Raw genomic sequence first — 18,071 nt, 5'->3', positions numbered from 1 at the left:
GGTCCAGCCAATTCCCCTACGGCCCAGTCCAATACTGTTTCACTACTAATGACCTGAAACCTGGCAGCCCAACTCACTCTTTCCTGCCCTATGCACAACAAGTGGAAGAAGGGTCCAAAATAAATTCATCAAATGTGTTACTAAAACACAGGCTAGGTCTCGGTGTGTAAAGGCAGGGTGCAGAACAAAAACAGACATATTCCACAGGGTTAATTGAAGGAACTGTCGGTCCTGTAACCTTCCCCAGAGTCCAGAGAGTTTGTGGCCCCTGGGGCCTCTGTGAGACTCTTCAAAGGTAAGCTGATCTTTGGGTCAGGTGCAGCCTGCATGTCAGTGTCTTCCAGCGGTGCACAACACCGCCCTGGAAGCCCGTGTCAAATGTCAAATCGGGAGCTTTCATCTGTGACTGTCGCTCCACCCTCCAACCCACTATCCCTCTGCAATAGCTCTGCCCTGACATCATCCAGCTCCCTGTAGTATGACAGTTGGACAAGTCCAACTCAAATGCCTGCCAGGATCCCTCACTAACCCTAAACACCATGATCCCTCCCCTGGGCTAGAACGTCTATCCACACAATCATGTCTACTCACTCAAAATACAACACAATGCTGTGTAATCATCTGTTCAGAATACATGTCAAAAAAACAATGAAAGCACAGATCAAATGTTCTCTTGAAAGTATACCTCACCCGCACTTAGTTTGGGTTTAATGTAGGCTATGACATAGAGGACCTCTCCAGCTCTTTCACTCAGAAACAACATGACTTCTAAAGCAAGACACAATAAACACTAGCATGTCATGTGATTAGGGTGTCTATTCTTAAGCAATAAGGCCTGAGGGGTTGTGGTTTATGGCCAATATACCACGGCTAAGGGCTGTTCTTATGCACGATGCAACGCGGAATGCTAGGATACAGCCCGTAGCCGGGCGCGCCGGAGAACAAGGCTGATGTTTTACGTATTCCTAACCAATTGTGTTTTTTGTTTGTTTCTTTGCGTTGTTTGTAACTGATTTTTTAACTTATTTTGTACATAATGTTGCTGCTACCATCTCTTATGACCAAAAATAACTTCTGGACATCAGAACTGCGATTACTCAACACAGAATGGCAGAATCCTTTTTTCCCTTATTTTCCTTTAACGAGTCCAACGAGCCCGGCGTGAATGATATACTGCTTTCCCGGGAACGGGCCCAGATCCCCGTGAAGAGAAGGCAGAGAAAAAGGGGCCATAGGGCGGGCTGCCTTCGGAGAATTCGTAGGCAATCAAATAAACCCCCACTTTCTTCCATTCTGCTACCAAACGCGCAAACTTTGGAGAATAAAATCATTGACCTACGCGGAAGATTAAACTACCAAAGGGACATTCAAAACTGTAATATCTCATGCTGTGATCACGCTCTCCGCAGCCGATGTCAGTATGACCTTTAAACAGGTAATCATTCACAAGACCACAGGGCCAGACAGATTACCAGGATGTGCACTATGAGCATTTGCTGACCAACTGCGAGCATGCACTAACATATTCAACCTCTCCCTGTCTGAGTTTGTAATACCAACATGTTTCAAGCAGACCTCCATAGTGCCTGTGGCCAAGAACACTAAAAGGTAACCTGCCTAAACGACTACCGACCCGTAGCACTCACGTCTGTAGCCATGAAGTGCCTTGAAAGGCTGGTCATGATTCACATCAACACCAGAAACCCTAGACTCACTCCAATTTGCATACCGCCCTAACAGATCCACAGATGATGGAATCTCTATTGCACTCCACACTGCCCTCTCCCACCTGGACAAAAGGAACACCTATGTGAGAATGCTATTCATTGACTACAGTTCAGCGTTCAACACTATAGTGCCCTCAAAGCTCATCAATAAGCTAAAGGACCCTGGGACTAAACATCTCCCTCTGCAACTGAATCCTGGACTTCCTGACAGGCCACCCCCAGGTGGTAAGGGTAGGTAACAACACATCCGCCACGCTGATCTTCAACACGGGGGCCCTTCAAGGGTGCGTGCTCAGTCCCCTCCTGTACTCCCTGTTCACTCATGACTGCATGGCCAGGCACAACTCCAACACCATCATTAAGTTTGCAGATGACACAACAGTAGTAGGCCTGATCACCGACAACGACGAGATAGCCTATAGGGAGGAGGTCAGAGACCTGGCCATGTGGTGCCAGGACAACAACCTCTCCCTCAACGTGATCAAGACAAAGGAGTGACTATGGACTACAGGAAAAAGAGGACCGAGCACACCCCCATTCTCATCGACGGGGCTTTAGTGGAGCAGGTTGAGAGCTTCAAGTTCTTTGGTGTCCACATCACCAACAAACTAACATGGTCCAAGCATACCAATACAGCCGTGAAGAGGGCACAACAAAACCTTTTCCTACTCAGGAGACTGAGTAGGATAGCCAAAGGATGGCTACCCAGACTATTTGCATTGCCCCCCCCCCCCCCCCTCTTTTACACCGCTGCTACTCTCTGTGTTATCATCTATGCAGCTCTAACTACATGTTCATATTACCTCGACTAACCGGTGCTCCGCACATTGACTCTGTACCGGTACCCCCCTGTATATACTCTCGCTATTGTTATTTTACTGCTGCTCTTTAATTACTTGTTACTTTTATTTATTATTCTTATTCGTATTTTTATTTATTGAACTGCATTGTTGGTTAGGGGCTCATAAGTAAGTATTCCACTGTAAGGTCTACACCTGTTGTTTTCGACGCATGTGACTAATACAATTTGATTTGATTTGATTTGGTATATTGGCCAAGTATCACAAACCCCCGAGGTGCCTTATTGCTATTACAAGCTGGTTACCAACATAATTAGAGCAGTACAAATACGTATTTTGTCATACCCATCGTATATGGTTTGATATACTGTACAACGGCTTTCAGCCAAATCAGGATTCAGGGCTCGAACCACCCAGTTTATAATGTCTATTAAAAGTTCTCTGATTGAATTCCCTTTCAGAATAAACACAGTGAAATTACCTGTAGTTCACGAAGACTCAAATTGTATTGTAAATAATGGCATTATTAGATGTTGGAAGAAACCACAATGTCCAATAAAAATATGTTTAATGTCTCGGCCTGTCTTGAGGCTTTATACGTAAACTCAGTCATTCCTTCTGGAGAGCAAAGGACAAACAACCCCTTGAGTCTGCCTTTTTCATCAGTACGGTTGGTATGGAAAATCATTCAACCCGCAAAAACATGGAGAGCAACATAAAGAACCTAAGAGGACGACTGAGAAAAATATGAACATGTAATGTATGTAATTGTTGACTTACATGCTACTTCCAGGGATGCATTGCGGCTGACAGCTTCTCCTAGGTAGTTGCGGGCGACGCAGACGTAGGAGCCCTCATCCGGTTTGGAGCGTCGTCCGTGGACGATACGTAGGAAAAAGAGGGAGCCGCTGGGAAGGAGCATGCGGTGAGACCGCGGGTCATCTTTGTCCGTTTCCACACGCTCCCCGTCCTTGTACCACTCCACCGTGGGGCTGGGCCGCCCCTCCGCCTTGCAGTTGAGGGTGGCGGGCTCCCCCTTGGACACGATCAGGTCAGAGGGGTGCTCTACGATCCGGGGTGGGGAGTCCTCCTGGCGCAGACGGGATCCTGGGAAGAGAAGAGGAGAATAAGAGGAGATGACGAACAGCACAACATAAACAGTAGATGCTTTTAACATCTCAGTGTTTCCTCAAATTAGATTTCTTCATTCTAGCATTCTCAAATCTCTCCTAAAAACATAACTTATAGGCAGGAAGAGACTATTGAAGATGGTCCTATTAGTATCCATTCAACTAGTATAGCCATAGGTTCTTCTGCTTCTTCTGTCTTTCCACCTCATCAGGTGATAGTAGGACAGGGCTCCAACAACCAGTCAATCCACCAGTCCAATCACCAGTCCAATCACCAGTCCAACCACCAGTCAATCCACCAGTCCAATCACCAGTCCAATCACCAGTCCAATCACCAGTCCAACAACCAGTCAATCCACCAGTCCAATCACCAGTCCAACCACCAGTCCAATCACCAGTCCAATCACCAGTCCAACAACCAGTCCATCACCAGTTCCCCCCAGTCCAACCACCAGTCCAATCACCAGTCCAATCACCAGTCCAACTACCAGTCCAACCACCAGTTCACCCCAGTCCAACCACCAGTTCAACCACCAGTCCAACAACCAGTCCAACCACCAGTTCACCCCAGTCCAACCACCAGTTCAACCACCAGTCCAACAACCAGTCCAACCACCAGTTCACCCCAGGCCAACCACCAGTCCAACAACCAATTCAATCACCAGTTAATCAACCAGTCCAACCACCAGTTCACCCCAGTCCAACCACCAGTCCAACCTCCAGTTCACCCCAGTCCAACCACCAGTCCAACCACCAGTTCACCCCAGTCCAACAACCAGTTCAATCACCAGTCAATCCACCAGTCCAACCACCAGTCCAACCACCAGTCCAACCACCAGTTCACCCCAGTCCAACCACCAGTTCACCCTAGCCCAACCATCAGTTCCCCCCAGTCCAACCACCAGTTCACCCCAGTCCAACCACCAGTTCACCCTAGTCCAACCACCAGTCCAACCACCAGTTCACCCCAGTCCAACCACCAGTTCAACCCAGTCCAACCACCAGTTCACCCCAGTCCAACCACCAGTCCAACCACCAGTTCCCCCCAGTCCAACCACCAGTTCCCCCCAGTCCAACCACCAGTTCACCCCAGTCCAACCACCAGTTCAACCACCAGTCCAACCACCAGTTCAACCACCAGTCCAACAACCAGTCCAACCACCAGTCCAACAACCAATTCAATCACCAGTTAATCAACCAGTCCAACCACCAGTTCACCCCAGTCCAACCACCAGTCCAACCTCCAGTTCACCCCAGTCCAACCACCAGTCCAACAACCAGTCCAACCACCAGTTCACTCCAGGCCAACCACCAGTCCAACAACCAATTCAATCACCAGTTAATCAACCAGTCCAACCACCAGTTCACCCCAGTCCAACCACCAGTCCAACCTCCAGTTCACCCCAGTCCAACCACCAGTCCAACCACCAGTTCACCCCAGTCCAACAACCAGTTCAATCACCAGTCAATCCACCAGTCCAACCACCAGTCCAACCACCAGTCCAACCACCAGTCCAACCAGCAGTTCACCCCAGTCCAACCACCAGTTCACCCTAGTCCAACCATCAGTTCCCCCCAGTCCAACCACCAGTTCACCCCAGTCCAACCACCAGTTCACCCCAGTCCAACCACCAGTTCACCCCAGTCCAACCACCAGTTCACCCCAGTCCAACCACCAGTCCAACCACCAGTTCCCCCCAGTCCAACCACCAGTTCCCCCCAGTCCAACCACCAGTCCAACCACCAGTTCACCCCAGTCCAACCACCAGTTCACCCCAGTCCAACCACCAGTCCAACCACCAGTTCCCCCCAGTCCAACCACCAGTTCACCCCAGTCCAACCACCAGTCCAACCACCAGTTCACCCCAGTCCAACCACCAGTTCACCCCAGTCCAACCACCAGTCCAACCACCAGTTCCCCCCAGTCCAACCACCAGTTCCCCCCAGTCCAACCACCAGTTCACCCCAGTCCAACACCAGCCATCTGCTCTTCTCTACCATACATTTAAGGCCTCCTGGGTAATTGGACCCAAGGGGAAACAGAGTGTAGAGGCGTGGAGACATACATCTGAAATCCAGCTACACACACACACACATACATTCACTCAAAGGGGAGAGAAGAGGGGGCATTGTGGACACAGCCACAAACAAAATAATATCAGCTCCCCACTGTCAGAGGTCTGTCTCTGTGTAACGTGACTGTTCAGAAGGTTGGGTCTGCGGCCAGTGCTGGATCTAGTAAAATGCTAATCCTTTGTTATTCAGAACATGGACTGTTCCTTTATAGTGGAGCTACCACTGGGCCAGCCAGGGTCTTTATAGTGGAGCTACCACTGGGCCAGCCAGGGTCTTTATAGTGGAGCTACCACTGGGCCAGCCAGGGTCTTTATAGTGGAGCTACCACTGGGCCAGCCAGGGTGTTTATAGTGGAGCTACCACTGGGCCAGCCAGGGTGTTTATAGTGGAGCTACCACTGGGCCAGCCAGGGTCTTTATAGTGGAGCTACCACTGGGCCAGCCAGGGTCTTTATAGTGGAGCTACCACTGGGCCAGCCAGGGTGTTTATAGTGGAGCTACCACTGGGCCAGCCAGGGTGTTTATAGTGGAGCTACCACTGGGCCAGCCAGGGTCTTTATAGTGGAGCTACCACTGGGCCAGCCAGGGTCTTTATAGTGGAGCTACCACTGGGCCAGCCAGGGTCTTTATAGTGGAGCTACCACTGGGCCAGCCAGGGTCTTTATAGGGGAGCTACCACTGGGCCAGCCAGGGTCTTTATAGGGGAGCTACCACTGGGCCAGCCAGGGTCTTTATAGGGGAGCTACCACTGGGCCAGCCAGGGTCTTTATAGGGGAGCTACCACTGGGCCAGCCAGGGTCTTTATAGTGGAGCTACCACTGGGCCAGCCAGGGTCTTTATAGGGGAGCTACCACTGGGCCAGCCAGGGTCTTTATAGTGGAGCTACCACTGGGCCAGCCAGGGTCTTTATAGGGGAGCTACCACTGGGCCAGCCAGGGTCTTTATAGGGGAGCTACCACTGGGCCAGCCAGGGTCTTTATAGGGGAGCTACCACTGGGCCAGCAAAGGGTCTTTATTGTGAGTCTAACACTGGGCCAGGAATGTGAGTCTGGCAGCTATGATAATGCTGCCCCAGCCCAGTCTCAGTGCCATGTGTGTCTCTCTGTGACCAAGTCTTAACCCTGCAGATAAGATACCAGAGGCCACATTTACATCACTGAGGCCCTGCAAAAGCTCCAGAGAAAAGAGTTTGATCCACCACTGAACCGTCACACATGCAGGCATGGAGCAGAACGAACAGGGCTTTACTCTGCCAACTACTTACTTAGTATTTTCCTCGGGATGTCATATAATGCCCACAAACAAAAATTGTTGATCAATAAATAAACTGTTGATCAATAAATAAACTGTTGATCAATAAATAGAGTATGTATTGTTGTGAGCCACCTCCCAGTCAACGAAACATGCAACCTAATACACTGCTTAATAGTCTTGGAGCAGGAAAAAGGATGGCGAAAGGCATTAAGACTGCAGTGCCAGGTGTGTGTTTGTACAAGGCTGTGCCCTTCCCTGGGGCAGTAGTGAAGGTGTGAGTGGCTGAGTTACTGTATAGAGGAGCAGTGTACCATCCACACAGCCCTTTGTGCTTCCCTGGGGCAGTAGTGAAGGTGTGAGTGGCTGAGTTACTGTATAGAGGAGCAGTGTACCGTCCACACAGCCCTTTGTGCTTCCCTGGGGCAGTAGTGAAGGTGTGAGTGGCTGAGTTACTGTATAGAGGAGCAGTGTACCGTCCACACAGCCCTTTGTGCTTCCCTGGGGCAGTAGTGAAGGTGTGAGTGGCTGAGTTACTGTATAGAGGAGCAGTGTACCGTCCACACAGCCCTTTGTGCTTCCCTGGGGCAGTAGTGAAGGTGTGAGTGGCTGAGTTACTGTATAGAGGAGCAGTGTACCGTCCACACAGCCCTTTGTGCTTCCCTGGGGCAGTAGTGAAGGTGTGAGTGGCTGAGTTACTGTATAGAGGAGCAGTGTACCGTCCACACAGCCCTTTGTGCTTCCCTGGGGCAGTAGTGAAGGTGTGAGTGGCTGAGTTACTGTATAGAGGAGCAGTGTACCGTCCACACAGCCCTTTGTGCTTCCCTGGGGCAGTAGTGAAGGTGTGAGTGGCTGAGTTACTGTATAGAGGAGCAGTGTACCGTCCACACAGCCCTTTGTGCTTCCCTGGGGCAGTAGTGAAGGTGTGAGTGGCTGAGTTACTGTATAGAGGAGCAGTGTACCGTCCACACAGCCCTTTGTGCTTCCCTGGGGCAGTAGTGAAGGTGTGAGTGGCTGAGTTACTGTATAGAGGAGCAGTGTACCGTCCACACAGCCCTTTGTGCTTCCCTGCCTGCCTACCTTTGTCATGGCTAACTGCAGAATGGGACTCAGAAACACAGTAGTCACAACAGCGTAGTAGATGTGTAGTTATTTGTTCAGCTGGGTGTCCCACCTCGTACCTGTATACCTTGGGGAGGGGACACACTGTACCCCAGCCTGGTCCACTGTTACAAGGACACACTGTACCCCAGCCTGGTCCACTGTTACAAGGACACACTGTACCCCAGCCTGGTCCACTGTTACAAGGACACACTGTACCCCAGCCTGGTCCACTGCTACAAGGACACACTGTACCCCAGCCTGGTCCACTGTTACAAGGACACACTGTACCCCAGCCTGGTCCACTGTTACAAGGACACACTGTACCCCAGCCTGGTCCACTGTTACAAGGACACACTGTACCCCAGCCTGGTCCACTGCTACAAGGACACACTGTACCCCAGCCTGGTCCACTGTTACAAGGACACACTGTACCCCAGCCTGGTCCACTGTTACAAGGACACACTGTACCCCAGCCTGGTCCACTGCTACAAGGACACACTGTACCCCAGCCTGGTCCACTGTTACAAGGACACACTGTACCCCAGCCTGGTCCACTGTTACAAGGATCCACTAGGGGAGAAACCTACCAGTCAGCAACAAAACACTTCAAAAACCTGAGTGTGTGTTCCTCTTAGCATGGGTCAGGCAGATCAGACAGTGGTGCATTGACCCCAGAACAGGGCATTGTCTGTTCCTCTCTCCACCTAATTTGGGCTAATTCCCTCCATTTCACTGTCATTGATTAGCGATCAGGCCTGGTGTCCAGGGCCTAAGTGGGGCCACAGACAGGGGCTTGTAAGGGAGGGGGTGGGGAAGCACAATCAGCTCATGGTGTCCATCTTCCATTGATCTAATCTCCATGGCTTTGTGTAGCTGCTCCCCTTTACATCTGCTAAGGGTTGTGAAACGAGAAAATCCATGTGGCCAGCCATTTAGCTTTTTCTATTCAGTAATGAAACTAATCTCCCCTGCTTCTCTTTCCCTGGCTTTTCCCACCTCTTCCTCCATTAGCAGTGTTAGGGAAGGTAAACACCAACTCAGTCTAGCCCTGCAGCCAGTGTCTCTGATGGTGTTAGAGTGTACGGGTTCATGTTAGTACTGTGGTGCTAAGTGAGTTAATGAATGAAGTACTGATTTACATGATGACATATAGAAATGGCAGGTTGAGATAAGGACTTGGAGACTCTCCCCCACATGGAGGGCCAACAACACATTCATTCCTATCTCATTGGAGCATCTGCTTCCCCCACAATCCACTGGGCCCACAGTAGCTCTACACCCAAACCAACGCCAAAACTGTGGAGACTCGATTAGATTTATATCAGTCTGATTTATTTTTATCTAATTTATTTTCCAATCTAGTACCTTCTAATCAGTTAAACCTTAAGTCTCTGTCTACTCTCCTGTATCCTGTGGACATTTACACAGCAGATGCATCCACTATTGTCCTTTCCCTGCCAGGCAAACCAGAGCTGTGTAGATGGAAGGAGAGAGTGGCAAATGTGACTGGTCAGACTGACCTTCCTGTCCAGCAGAGGATGGCTATGCTAATATATATTCATACAGTAGTAAAACTGAAAATACCGCAATGAATCCATCCGTGTACATGTAAATGAAACGGTTGAATGGGAAAATTACAAAAGATTTAACACCTGTGAAATGAAGCCATATGAAACAGCTGAGTAACCGCAATGAACACACACACACACACACACACACACACACACACACACACACACACACACACACACACACACACACACACACACTGGTGTCCCCCAGCACCACAGTCCCCTTGCTCCCCTCCTCCCTGTGCAATGCCCCCAGCCCCAGCTAGATCCAGAGACAGAGAGGATCAAAGTGAAAGGCTAATGCATCTTCCCATCAGCCACCAGGCCATACAGCTCACCAGCCTCCCGACTCACAGGAGAGAAAGTCAATTTGCTGCTTCCTATTGGTTCCCCCTTCTCACTCCTTTTACAGTAAATGGGCTTTCTGTTGCCCTCTTAATGTGATCATTGGTGCTGTGCAATCAAGTGCTCTCTGAGCTGAGGCGAGTGCACTTCACAGGGTCTCAGGGCACATGTTCCAATCAAATACCTGTCTTTCCCCTGCTCTGCAATAACACCGCCATTACTTTTCACCAGCAGCACGCCGTGGTGCGCTGGGCCGAGCAGCCAGTCATCCACTCCTCAACTAAAGCACAGACCAGGCAGCAAACAAACAAGCACAGAGGAGAGAGAGAAAGAGGGGAGGATATGAGGGATGACTGCACCCACTGCCTCCTCTTTTGTCTTTTTACTGCAGGGGTTTGACCAAGATTGGAAACATTTCTCAGACGTTGTTGCAGTGGTCTAAATGCATCTGCTCTCTTTGTCTTAATCCTGTGGCTCAGATCTAGCAGGGCCTTTCTTCACCATAGATGTGTTAGCAAAACATATATTGACTGCCACGAAGTCATAAACCGAATCATTAAAACAAATCCCAGAAAACACATTGACACATAAAAACCTCCAACACACCTCCATTTGTTATGAGGAGTTTTTACATTTTCCTTTTGGAGCCAGAATGTTATCGCTGTTTGGCCAAAGCCTGACTATAAACACCTGTTTAAAACCTCTTAAGGATCGGACCCTTTTTTTCAATTTCGCCTAAAATGACATACCCAAACCTAACTGCCTGTAGCTCAGGACCTGAAGCAAGGATATGCATATTTCTGGCACCATTTGAAAGGACACACTTTGAAATTTGTGGAAATGTAAAAGTAATGTAGGAGAATATAACACATTTGATCTGGTAAAATATAATACAAAGAAAAAAAAAACTTTTTTGTATTTTTTTTGTACCATCATCTTTGAAATGCAAGATAAAGGCCATAATTTATTATTCCAGCCCAGGCACAATTTAGATTTTGGCCACTAGATGACAGCAGTGTATGTGCAAAGTTTTAGACTGATCCAAAGAACCATTGCATTTCTGTTAAAAAAAAATGTATCAAGACGGCCCAAACGTGCCTAATTGGCTTATTAATAACTTTTCATGTTCAAAACTGTGCACTCTCCTCAAACAATAGCATGGTATTATTTCACTGTAATAGCTACTGTAAATTGGACAGTGCAGTTAGATTAACAAGAATTTAAGCTTTCTGCCAATATCAGATATGTCTATATCCTGCGAAATGTTCTTGTTACTTACAACCTCATGCTAAATCGATCTTGTAGAGGTTAACTGCATGTGTGCGTGAGCATATCTCTCTATCTCCTTCTCCTCTCTCACTGCTGAGGAAAGAGCAGGCTATATCAGCCACAGGTGGCCGCTGCCACCTTAATTAGGGAGGACGGGCTCATATGTAGTAATGGCTGGAACGGAGTTAATGAAATGGTATCAACACGTCAAACACATGGTTTCCATGCCATTCCATTAACTCCATTCCAGCCATTAAGAGCCGTTCTCCCCTCAGCAGGTTACATCAGCAGCATATCTACCCCACACAGTGACCACACAAGAAGCAGGTCTCTTTCTATTATCTTTAGCACATATTTATTCATATGTAGACCAGAAGGTTGGGCCTTTGATCATCTTGTTGTAATTATTTTTATTAGCTCCCAGGAGAAATCCCCAGCCCACCAACCCAATCAATAGCCACACCAGTCTCCTCCAGGGTAGGTAGGAAGGGCTCCCCAAAGAGACATCAGTTATTCTGCCAACAGACAGGAGCGCGTGCAGATCACATGTATCCAAGGGCAACCTCGGACCCAAGCCTTCCGGTGTTCCAGTCACTGAAGCTCCATAAACCACCAGATAGAAACCCTGGCCGAGACTACATCAGCTACGGGGTTAGGACTGAAGATGTGTGACACATTTAGAATGAGGCATCCATTCTGCATGAGATGTTAGCTGAAAGTGAATGAATATAAATTATTTACAGTAAAAAAATATAGTATTTATTAAATATTGATTGTCTAATCTTGGTTGTCTACTCTGTCCATCTCTCCCTACTTTCCCTATACCTCCTTCATTATTTTTCCCTCTCTGTCCCACCAGTGTACTGTCCCTGGTGTGTAGGGTGACAGGGCCATATCTGTCATGTCATCAGAGGGGGATGTGAGCGGGCGGTGGAGGGAAACTAGAGGTGGCGATGGGATGATGTTACTGGCTGCCTCACGCCTCCGTGCTGACCTGCCGAGTCACCCTGCACATGGCCCCCTCAGCCCCCTCCGCTACCCAGATTCATCTTCTTAAGGGGAGCTGTCAATGGCGTCACACCACACTGGCCCTAACACAGTCACCCAGACACTAGGGCTTTGAAGATACCAGTATCGCAATATTTTTTTCCATGGTAAAAATGAAAACATAAAGCAGACCAATCTCTTTGGTCCTTTAAAAACCTGCTGTATGTAAAATATTCCGTGCTATAGCTTGGAAGATATTACATGTGACTCTGGACGAGAACATAATGATGTTTGTTCCCAACATTAGGGTTGTTTTCCTAAAAAGTTAAATCCACTTCGTGGTTTGTTTCCTTGCCACGATACTAACGAGTATCGTGATACAGGTATCGTCCTGGCTCTACCTGACACAGCTCATCTCTAGGAGACATCCATACATAACACAGCAGCTCATCTCTAGGAGACATCCATACATAACACAGCAGCTCATCTCAAAGAACACAGCAACCTGTTATCTCCTCTGGAATCTGGCCTATCCCAGAGGTTCTAATGAACAAACCCCTGCAGACAGGAATGCGACCACATCCTTTTACTGCAGCAGTATAAACAGAGAGAGAGAGAGACATGAAGAAAGAGAGGAAGAGAGAGAAAGAGAGCTGACTCGCTGCCAGTGAGCTCACAGGTGCAAAGCAGATTCCATCTCCATCAACTGCAGCGAAGGCAGGGAGGCAGGCAGGCAGGAAGAAAGGTAGGCAGGCAGGAAGAGAAGTAAGCAGGCAGAAAGCAAGGTAGGCAGGCAAGAAGAAAAGTAGGAAGTCAGGAAGAGAGGTAGGCAGGCAAGAAGAGAGGTAGGCAGGCAGGAAGAAAAGTAGGCAGGCAAGAAGAGAGGTAGGCAGGCAAGAAGAGAAGTAGGCAGGCAGGAAGAGAAGTAGGAAGGCAGGAAGAGAAGTAGGCAGGCAGGAAGAGAAGTAGGCAGGCAGGAAGAGAAGTAGGCAGGCAGGAAGAGTAGTAGTCAGGCAGGCAGGAAGAGAAGTAGGCAGGCAGGAAGAGTAGTAGTCAGGCAGGCAGGAAGAGAAGTAGGCAGGCAGGAAGAGAAGTAGGCAGGCAGGAAGAGAAGTAGGCAGGCAGGAAGAGAAGTAGGCAGGCAGGAAGAGAAGTAGGCAGGCAGGAAGAGTAATAGTCAGGCAGGCAGGAAGAGTAGTAGTCAGGCAGGCATGAAGAGAAGTAGGCAGGCAGGAAGAGAAGTAGGCAGGCAGGAAGAGAAGTAGGCAGGCAGGAAGAGAAGTAGGAAGGCAGGAAGAGAAGTAGGCAGGCAGGAAGAGTAGTAGTCAGGCAGGCAGGAAGAGAAGTAGGCAGGCAGGAAGAGTAGTAGTCAGGCAGGCAGGAAGAGAAGTAGGCAGGCAGGAAGAGAAGTAGGCAGGCAGGAAGAGAAGTAGGCAGGCAGGAAGAGAAGTAGGCAGGCAGGAAGAGAAGTAGGCAGGCAGGAAGAGTAGTAGTCAGGCAGGCAGGAAGAGTAGTAGTCAGGCAGGCAGGAATAGAAGTAGGCAGGCAGGAAGAGAAGTAGGCAGGCAGGAAGAGAAGTAGGCAGGCAGGAAGAGAGGTAGGCAGGCAGGAAGAGAGGTAGACAGGCAGGAAGAGAAGTAGGCAGGCAGGAAGAGAGGTAGGCAGGCAGGAAGAGAAGTAGGCAGGCAGGATGAGAAGTAGACAGGCAGGAAGAGAGGTAGGCAGGCAGGAAGAGAGGTAGGCAGGCAGGAAGAGAAGTAGGCAGGCAGGAAGAGAAGTAGGCAGGCAGGAAGAGAAGTAGGGCTACAGGAAGAGAAGTAGGCAGGCAGGAAGAGAAGTAGGCAGGCAAGAAGAGAAGTAGGCTGGCAGGAAGAGAAATAGGCAGGCAGGATGAGAGGTAGGCAGGCAGGATGAGAAGTAGGCAGGCAAAAATAAAGGTAGGCAGGCGGGAAGAGAAGAGAGGCAGGCAGGAAGAGAGGTAGGCAGGTCAGGCAGGCAGGAAGAGAGGAAGGCAGCCAGAGACACAAGCTGGGCCCTGTTCAAGAGACACACGCTGGGTCCTGTTCAAGAGACACACGCTGGGCCCTGTTCCACTCGTGCTCTGCACTCTGCTTGAGCCCGTCATTGTTAGGATCTATACACCGAAAGCACACACTAGACTGTCAGGGTAATTCCAGGAGCTGCCCCAAACCTTCCACCGCAGTAAACATGTTCTCTCTGCCTGTAACAATGATCAGACTGCACTGCACTCTGACTTAGTATTTTGGGCAGCAGTGTCTTATTGACTTTGTATCTGTGTATTTGTCCTTCTCCCCCCCTGCAGTTAGAGTGTATACATAGATGCGTGTGGGAAAGAGAATATCAGATTCTACAGCAATGTGCCAGGCTGATTCACATACCCTGCATTTCATGTAGCTACTCCTCGCTCTCTCTCTTCCCCTTTCCCTCTCTCTGCCTCGCTCTCTCTCTTCCCCTTTCCCTCTCTCTGCCGCGCTCTCCAAAATCATCCATGTCTCGTTCCCTTCTTTCCTGTTCCACAGTCTCTTCCTCAGTTACCATCAACAGGGTGTTACTGTCTCTTCCTCTAGGAGACGGCCTGTCAAAGCAGAGCTGAGAGTGCTGACTTGAAACGAGGGAATAAATGAGAGAGTGGGAAGAAGAAAAGAGGGTGGCTGACTGGAAGTGTATTGATGAGGGTGGTTCTCTCCCTCCCTCTCTCTCTCTCCCTCTCTCCTTCTCTCCATCCCTGTTCTGGCTAATTAGTGTGAGGAATCTGGCCTTGTTCTCTGCGGGGCTGTCAGGGTGCTGGCGGGGACACTGAACTGTGTGATGCAGATGAAATGATTTCCAATGTGAGGCCCACTCAAGCATGTACCCTCCTCCCAGTGCTGGTCCCTCCCTCTCCTCATGCAAAGTCTTCAGAGTGGCCCTGTGCCTGGTCATTTGACTGCATGCCTCTGCTCTGCACGGCCATTCACCAGTAACGTTACACACTTCATACACTCCAATGCTGTTGTGTTGCATTATGGGCTCCTCCTTCTGAAACTGACATTCTGAACATGTTCTGTCTGGGTTCACTTTAATCTGAATGTTCATGTCTGAAATTTAGAAAATACATCTGCAGACGTGTGACTATAAACTGTGAATTTGTGATTTTGCTATGTGTGTGTGTGTGTGTGTGTGTGTGTGTGTGTGTGTGTGTGTGTGTGTGTGTGTGTGTGTGTGTGTGTGTGTGTGTGTGTGTGTGTGTGTGTGTGTGTGTGTGTGTGTGTGTGTGTGTGTGTGTGTGCGTGCGTGTGTGTGTGTGCAGTAGCAGGTGGACTGAATATTGTTTAGCCAATTCCTCAATGTGCTACTCTAAACAGCCCCTACTTACTGGAGGGAGAGCAATGAAATGAATGACACCGATTGAATCTCCCTCAAGCATTGAAATCTCTTTATTCTTTCTACCTGTATTGCATTGCTGAGCAGAGCCGAGCAGGGCTTGACAAATCGAATAGGGAGAAATAAATAAGGTGTTCATTGCTTTAGAAATGAGGGAGGAGGGGTAGAGGGGAGAGAGGGGGAGGAGGAGGGGAGAGGGGAGATGGTAGGGAGGAGGAGGTAAGAGGGAGAAGGGAGGGAAGGAGCTGGGAAGTGGGAATGGAGGAGGGGAGAGGAGGAAAGGAGGAGAGGAGAGGGAGGAGGGGAGAGGCAGAGTTCAGGTGGCTGTGACACAGTGTTGAGAGATGAGTGGATAATTGGAGGTGTGTCTGGGGGCCCGACCTGTACTAAACACACACAGCAATCTGCCTTCACCTGACCTGTACTAAACACACACAGCAATCTGCCTTCACCTGACCTGTACTAAACAAACACAGCAATCTGCCAGGCCGCGGCTACATGTCAATGACTTCACTCAACACCTAGTCCAGCATGGCATAATGACCTCACAACTGGCCTCTGGCCTGGTCTGAATGTAGGCAATGAGACCTGCTACAGCCACGGACCACAGGCCTCTACCATGATAGACTATAAGTTGGGGAGTGCAACTTAATCAAATGGCCTTTAGGCTGGTACACTGGTACTGTTCGTGTTTTGTAATCTAGAACATATATGGAGCCTGGACGACATTCATCAAAGCACTGTTCTGTGGGACACTTCATCCAGCCTGGGGAGGGCTAAGGCAGGGGTTCCCTTTATTGGCCCACGACCCCATTTTGATATCTGAAAATTCTCGCAGCCCCAACCATGTGAAGAATACATATATAATGAACAGCTAATGTTGACTTTTTTATTTGGGGCTGTGGCAGTCAATTGAAAAAACATTGTAACAGTATTTCTGATTGAAAATACCGTTGGAGGCATAGTGTCTTACATTGGGCTGAGGGACAGGGTGTAAGTGGACTGGGAACTCACTCAAGCTCCTCTGGACAATACTCCTAAACACAGTAGTAGCAATCAGCTACCAAACTCAGCAACCTCACCAACACACTACGGCCACCACTCAGCCACTGTGTGTCTGTCTGTTACTGACTGAGGGCCTGTAAAAGACGAATGTCTCTGAGCAGCTCTGCACATTATTCATCATCATCATCATCATAATCCAGCTAGTGGAATCCCAGAGTTCAAACGTTCAGGGCTGCGATTAACTGTTGGTCCAATCAGCAGGAATCACTGTGACATTTGAACTGTGCCCTGCGCTGCAGCTTACACTGCCACAACAAAGACAGGCTCTCCTCGCCGCGCTGGGGGCTGTTACATAAATCATCTCCCTGGCTGTCATCATGGCTGCCGTTACACAACCCTGTGGAGAGACCGACCTGCCTGCCTGCCTGCCTGCCTGCCTGCCTGCCTGCCTGCCTGCCTGCCTGCCTGCCTGCCTGCCTGCCTGCCTGCCTGCCTGCCTGCCTGCCTGCCTGCCAGCCAGCCAGCCAGCCAGCCAGCCAGCCAGCCAGCCAGCCAGCCAGCCACACAGTGAGACACTACAGGCTAGTAAAGATACTTTGCCTCTACATTCTACAAGGACCTGGAGCATCACAACTGCTATGAGGAAGATCTATCTAACAGACAATTGGCATACAATGGATTGTTACTTCTAAATCTATAAATTAGATTTTGTTTGATTAATTATACAAAATAACTGTTCCAATTATACTGACTGAAATATAGCAATGCACTTTTGCATATAAACTAGGTTCTGTATGCATACATCTTTGCTTGTTTATGTTTATAGGTATGCAATATCTCCATGCACTATTATATAGCTGGAGCACAGGGCTAGTTGAAGCAGACTCGCAGGGTGCAGAGAACCAGGAGGTAGGCCAGGCAGGGAGCAGGCAGTCATGGCTGGGTGATCCATGGGGCTGGAGGGAGATGGGTCTGGTGGTGCGGTGGTGCGGCGGTGGATGGGGGCTTGATTCACTGGCTGCTTCCACTCTGGGCTGCATTACTGCCGTAGCGGGACTGCGGCGTGTGACGGATGTGTGTTTGAGTGCCGTGCACTCTCTCTGTCTTCACCCATCTCACACAGACAGGAGAGCTCATGCATTTTCATTAGCAGCCCTGAACTCCCGTTTAAGACACTGAGATAGAACAGGCACCACCAGGTACAGTATCTCCAGTTGTTTTTGTTGCTGCTTCTAACCCTAATCAACAGCACCACTGCAAAGCATCTAATGGCACTAAATCCAACAGTGATGTAATCTGATGAGCTGTAATGTACTTGTTCTTACTAGTGAACATGTGTTGAGCATTGTGAACATGTGTTGGGCATTGTGAACATGTGTTGAGCATTGTGAACATGTGTTGGGCATTGTGAACATGTGTTGAG

General features: G+C 49.2%; 1 protein-coding gene across 1 annotated transcript in view; it reads right to left on the bottom strand.

Moving 5' to 3' along the window:
- Nucleotides 1–209: 209 nt before the first annotated feature.
- Nucleotides 210–18,071, bottom strand: part of LOC120042217 (roundabout homolog 2-like) — a 34,461-nt gene continuing 16,599 nt past the window's right edge. The window contains exons 2-3 of the mRNA XM_038987079.1: nucleotides 3,308–3,634; nucleotides 210–361 (exon numbers count right to left, since the gene is read on the bottom strand). Coding sequence (XP_038843007.1) covers nucleotides 210–361; nucleotides 3,308–3,634 — 479 coding nt within the window. The remainder of the gene's footprint in view (nucleotides 362–3,307; nucleotides 3,635–18,071) is intronic.

This window comes from Salvelinus namaycush, unplaced genomic scaffold, assembly GCF_016432855.1.
Source record: "Salvelinus namaycush isolate Seneca unplaced genomic scaffold, SaNama_1.0 Scaffold637, whole genome shotgun sequence".
In the NCBI taxonomy this organism is placed as follows: Eukaryota; Metazoa; Chordata; class Actinopteri; order Salmoniformes; family Salmonidae; genus Salvelinus; species Salvelinus namaycush.
The sequence above is the reverse complement of the archived record's forward strand: the minus strand, read 5'-3'. Positions and strand labels throughout refer to the sequence as shown.